The 6006-nt window shown below is 29.3% G+C and overlaps 1 protein-coding gene across 1 annotated transcript; it reads right to left on the reverse strand.

The window, feature by feature from the left end:
• Positions 1-1417: 1417 nt before the first annotated feature.
• Positions 1418-5120, reverse strand: Cyp4g15 (Cytochrome P450 4g15). Its single transcript, XM_074239594.1, has 8 exons — positions 4997-5120; positions 4600-4860; positions 4319-4516; positions 3030-3282; positions 2692-2896; positions 2420-2608; positions 2093-2330; positions 1418-1991 (listed from the first exon to the last, which is right to left on the reverse strand). The coding sequence occupies exons 2-8, from the start codon at positions 4829-4831 to the stop codon at positions 1627-1629; spliced, it is 1680 nt and encodes a 559-aa protein (XP_074095695.1). The 5' UTR covers positions 4832-4860; positions 4997-5120; the 3' UTR covers positions 1418-1626.
• Positions 5121-6006: the final 886 nt, after the last annotated feature.

Consider the following 6006-nt stretch of genomic DNA (forward strand, 5'->3'; position numbering starts at 1 on the left):
GTGAGGCTTTTTTTCCCGAAGCCCAAAATCCCGACAAATCATTTACCATCCAAAACGGTGGGTAATACAGTTGCGCGGGTGAACGATAGATGGCGATAAGAGTATTAAAAAGGAGCCGCAAAGCATTTAAATGCGAGACAAAAAAATAGAAAAAGAAGAGAATACGGAGTAAAATACTACCCGTCAGATTTAATAAAATGACTTTGCGTTGAAACGAGAGTATAACGTACCCGTTAAAATTCGCACGGGTGATTTTGATATTGTTAAAAATAATAATAACAATAATCAGCTGGCTAAGGCGATTATAACTAGAAATAAATAATTATAAATTAAAAACTATAAAAGAAAATTATTTAAATAATAATAATAATACGTAATAACCAACGATTGCCAGCCCATATAATTTTAAACGAGTGACCGCACGGAAAATAATTGCAATAATCCGATTGTTAGGGGAATTAATATTACACAGTAAAAAATTTTCCGTGTCAAATATCTAACACTTTTTTATGTCAATTTAACATAATACAATTGTGTTATTAGTTCGCATTTTTTCTAACACAAAAAAAGTGTTATCTTATAAAAAAGTAACATTTCAAAACTGTCATTATAAAATCAACATTTAAGTTGTGTTGATTTTACATAAACATGTGTCAGAAACTGCTCTCTACTTTTTTAGGCGAGATAAACGCCGCCATCTTGTACATTCCACATCTCTCATACAAACATCAAAAAAATTTTGTTTTACAAAATTTTTATTTTTGTTAAAAGTATATTTTAAAAATATTCAAGTGATTGTTAAATTTAATGTTTTATTGGTGGAAAGTGATTTGAGTGTATCAACCGTAAATGTCAATTTAATTTAGTGTGAAATGTTTTTAATAAAAATAATTAACCTCCAAAGCCTTTATATTTTTTGTTTAACGTTTACTTTCTTCAAAATATAAAACAGTTTTTTAATTAAATATAATTATTTTACAATATTGTTTAGATGATATTGAAATTGGCAGATATCTATTTAGAAAAATTATGAAACTTACGAAAAAGAATTGGTTATTTTAATTGATTATTTCATGTAAATAATTATTTTACTATTTTATAATAAAACCGTAAAAAAATGTCCTGTTGCTACAATGTTTATTTCAACGAATTATCAATTAATCCCTTTATTGATACAAAAGTTCCACATATTTGATAACTTGAATATTTTTTATTGAAAATAATTGAGGTTAGTTATATATATATATATATATATATATATATATATATATATATATATATATATATATATATATATATATGGCAATAAAGCTAAAGTCGAATGATACTATAATCTTGACAGAAAAATAGTTTTTCGATGGGTAAAATGGTTAAATACATTACTTAAAAATAATTTATTTAATAAATATGAAAAATATATTTGAGAGGATTGTTTATTAATTTTATTATAAAGCAAATTGCAGTTGATTGCAATAATAATAAATATAAACGTTAATGATTAATGTATTTTCCTACATTACATTGCAATATTTGTGATAGTTAAAAATAATATTACAACAAAAGTAATAAATCAATAAAATATTAATTATTTTATGTATTTTTACAATATATACTACAATTTGTACCTTAAGCCGTAACGCCTACTTGTGTTCTTGATTCAAGATGCACTCTGAAACCTTCAGCTCTCTTAAGAATAATATCAGCTTGGAGCCTGAAATCACTTTCCTTAATATCTGACTTTACACGGAAGTTTCTCAATATCGTTGATAGAAGAATTTTAAGCTTGAGCATCGCATATTTACGACCAACGCATGAACGTGGTCCAGCTGAGAATGGTATAAATGCATAATAATGACGATTTGCTGTCTTTTCCGGCAAGAAGTTATCTGGGTTGAATGTGTCAGGATCCGGGTATAAGTGAGGTAAACGGTGCATCTTGAATGTACCAACTACGACTGTGCAACCACCGGGAACGGTGTAGTCTCCGGATGCTGAAAAAATCCGAGATGTATAGTAAATCTATACTGTGTGAAGCCACGAAGAAAAAACTAATTATTGTTATAATTATTGATAAAAAATTAAAAAAATATACCAAGTTTCAAATCTGTCTTGATTTGACGAGCAATGATAGGTACTGGTGGGTACAAACGCAATGTCTCCATCAAGCACCGTTCGAGATATTTCATCTCCAAAGTATCTTGGAAAGTGCAAGGTCTGTCACTGTCACCAAAGATCTGGTCCAGCTCTTGAATAACTTTTTCTTGGATGTCCGGGTGGCAACCCATCATTGACAAGAAGAAACTAGATCCCGCAGCGGTCGTATCGTGTCCCTAAAAAATGAGGCAAATTTTTATTAAAATGTGTTATAAATTCTGATATTATCCAGAGTTGTATTAGCCAAGTTTTTTGGATGATTTACCTCAAACATAATGGTGTCAACTTGTTCTTTGACTTCTTGTTCAGTAAGAACGGTTCCGTTTTGACCGGCTTCCATCAAAAGGTCCAAGAATGCCAATCTCTTCTTTTCACCAACGTCATTGTCATCAACATCAAGATCATCTTTTAATCCTGCTGATTGACCGAATGACAGACCTTCTACACTGGTCAACTGGAAAGATATATAAAATTATTAATATATATTGGATTTAAATCTTGTCAAAGTGAATAATTTATAAAAAAATAATATCTCACTTTCGCATCTTTGCTTTCAGTTGTCTTAATGAAATTACGTTTTCCCGTTTTGAAGTCTTCCTTCTTACGTTGGATAACCTTCTTAGTAAGACTGTGGATGACATCTAACAATTGAATTTGGTCTTTTCCGTACTTAGTCAGGTTGAAGAGCCAGTCAGGTCTTAACCAAACGCGAGTGTGACGCAAGTGGAGTATATCACACATTCTAAAAAAATAAAGTTAATATTAGTGTAATTTACGAGTATAATATTATTAGTATTAGTATGGAACATGTCTAATAGCATGACAACAATAATTTTGGATAAAACGAAGTCAGAAGGTTAGGTTTCTTTTCTTACTTCATTACGGCCATTGCGTATTCGTATCCACTGCGATCCTGAGTAGATTTCGACACACCCATAGCGGTTTCCAGAAGAATTTCAACAGTTGTTTCAGACATATAATCGTGGCAATCAAATTCTTTGGAACCTTCTTTACGCATTTTTTCTACAACTGCACGAGAGTTTGCGTTAAAGAGATCGATGAAACTCTTCAATACGTTCAAATGGAAAGTTGGAGCAATTAATTTACGGTGTACTCTCCATTTTTGACCTGAAATTTATTGATTTTTAAAAAATTTATAACTATCAAATTTTTGTTTCTTAATCGAAATTAAAACTACGAAATTTTTAACTTTCCGCTAAAAAAATTCAATGAGTAAGCTAATATTACTTTTGTTCAATTTTTGATACACGAATCTAAGAGATGTTAAATTTTCTGTATTCTTATAAAGTTTAAAAATGAAGATAAATCCTTGGTTTCCATTCGATTTTCAAAAATCTAGTTTTTATCAAATCTCGATATTTTAATAACTTACCAATTTTTAATCAATTGAGTTTGAATTCTGCATCTCTTTTTTCGTTTAAAAATTTGTGAATAAATACTTTTTAAAAATTAGTAAATTTTTTTTTTTTTGGTTTTGTATTATCAAAAAAGGTATATATTTCTTCGCGCTTCAAGCTAAGAAATAACGGAAAGTTTTGGAAGTAGCTTATTTAATCAACTATATTCAATTTTTTTTTTGTCTTTTGAAAAACTTATCAGCCAAAAATCACTACTTGTTCCTAAAATACCAGTAACGAAAATATTCCGAAAAGATTTCTCTGATTGAAAGTTAATTGCAAATAAAATAAATTTCTTTACACTTTGATTATACTATTTGCATGAGGAAATAACTTTACAAATACTTTAATTATTGAGGATATTACCTATTTATAGGGAATAATTTGATGGCTAATTTTATATCAGTTTATATAACAAACTGATTGGGACAAGAGAAAGCATGTTCTACTACAGTCAAGTTTTCTTCCTGCTCTAACTGCATTTTACTCTCTAACAGATTGCATCGCATTAGTCGCGGAAATTTACACTTATTTCCCTATACTGCATGTCTTTCATAACGAATATCAACTTGATTACGACTTAAAGCATTAACAAAAAAAAAAGTTTGGTCATGTAACAAGTGTTGAATGTTTTACTTAAAAAAACTTTACTTATTTTATACATTAAAATATTTTATCACTGACTGTGATGAAAAAATAATTTTTTTTTTAAGATGATTTTTTTTCGATTAAAATTATTTACTTACCGGTTGAAATGAGAAGACCGTTTCCGAGCCATGGCTGGAAGAATCGGTATTCTGCGGATTTGTCGATGTAAACATGACTGGAAAGAATAACTTCAACATCTCGTGGGTCTACCAAGAAAATTAACAATTTTGGACCGATCCAAAGTCTTATTACTTGATCGAATTCGTTTGAACGTTCCATTATATTACGGAAGATACCTAAAACATTGTTATTTTTAATTATTACCATAGTTTTAGGCCGAGTATCAAAAGTAAATTTAAAAAAATTTTTTAAAACTCACTATCTGAGCTTCCCATAAATTCCAATGCATTTCCAATAAGTGGATATCCTGGTGGACCGGGGATTTTTTCCGCAAGTTCAAGCACGTGTCGTTGTGAAACTCTGAAGTAAACATACCACAAAACAAGGGCCGGAACAAGAAGTGCCAAAAATACCGAAAACGCTGACATTCCAGCAGTAGCAGTAGTTGCTGCTACTGTGCCAGGAATGATCTCTGGTCCAGCTACTGACATCCTGATTTTTTAAAATTATTTTCTTATCTCTGTAAAATGAATAAAAATAAACAATTTCACTTTTACACTTCTATAAATAACATTTCGGGGAACAACAAATATCCAATTCTGTTAGAAGGGATGTTTCTTGTAAATAGGTCACAAAATAAATCCAAAATCACCCACCTAATTAAAACAGTTAGATCAATTTCATCCGATCAACAACCACCGAACTACTTTCCGAGTCGGGCGCTCCGGCATTTTATAAGTACGATACCCATACTATTACATATCTTCGTTCATACGTCTTTAGATTTACTCTTTCCCCACCAATTCTTCATCTAGGCCAGAGGTTGTCGATTGTAATTAATAGATATTCAATGATATGCATTTGCGAGTTTCCAAATACTTAATTAATATTCATTGTTGACATAACATCATATTTTTGATTATACATTATGATTTTTTTTTTTCACCATATATGTTTACAATCAAAATTAACTTTTGATATTTAATGATAAATTATGACTTTATTATTTATAAAAAACATTATTGTAGTCATTTTATAATTTTTTACGCGAAATTTATGTCACATTCGATTTTTCTTTGAAAAGGAATATTCTATAATTCAAAAGAAACCTTTTATTGTTAAATTTATTTAAATTAATCAATGAGTTTAAAATAAAAATCAGGAAAATGGTAAACTCTACAAGCCATTTTTAGAACTTGTTAATTTCAAGTTTAAAACGCTTGAAAATCTGACTATATACTACTAAGTTATTGAGCTCTGTGATTTTAAAAATATTGCTTTTTGGACGTTTTCAAATTCTGTAGGCTCTATATTTGTTAGACTTTTTCAGAAATTTTCAAATGCAGCGATTTGTTCGGAACAAGTCTTTCAACCTTAACTTACTTGGCAACATTCCAGCAGTTTTTCGAACAAAAAAGGATGATCATGTATCAAAAATATAAAAGGTTCTATAATAAATACGAATGTTAAAAAAAAATTTTTTTGCAAATTTTTCGTTTATGATCTCTTGAACGAATCAATCGACTTCTATGTATTTTACGGTATTTGATACAACATTTTAAAGAGAAGACCAAAAAATATTATGAACTCTATCAGTATAATAATTTAGGCGCTATTTCGAAAAAAAATTTTTTTTGAGATTTTTCAAAATCTACCAAGCTCAATT

Source organism: Cotesia typhae, unplaced genomic scaffold, assembly GCF_013202065.1.
Source record: "Cotesia typhae breed Kobodo isofemale line unplaced genomic scaffold, CoteBio_Ctyphae contig_26, whole genome shotgun sequence".
NCBI lineage: Eukaryota > Metazoa > Arthropoda > Insecta > Hymenoptera > Braconidae > Cotesia > Cotesia typhae.

Coding starts and splice junctions, on each gene's coding strand:
- Cyp4g15 (XM_074239594.1), bottom strand. CDS start 4,831: ATGTCAGTAGCTGGACCAGAGATCATTCCTGGCACAGTAGCAGCAACT. Junction 2,897..3,029: donor TACGCAATGGCCGTAATGAA/GTAAGAAAAGAA, acceptor TTATTTTTTTAG/AATGTGTGATATACTCCACT. Junction 1,992..2,092: donor CAAGACAGATTTGAAACTTG/GTATATTTTTTT, acceptor GGATTTTTTCAG/CATCCGGAGACTACACCGTT.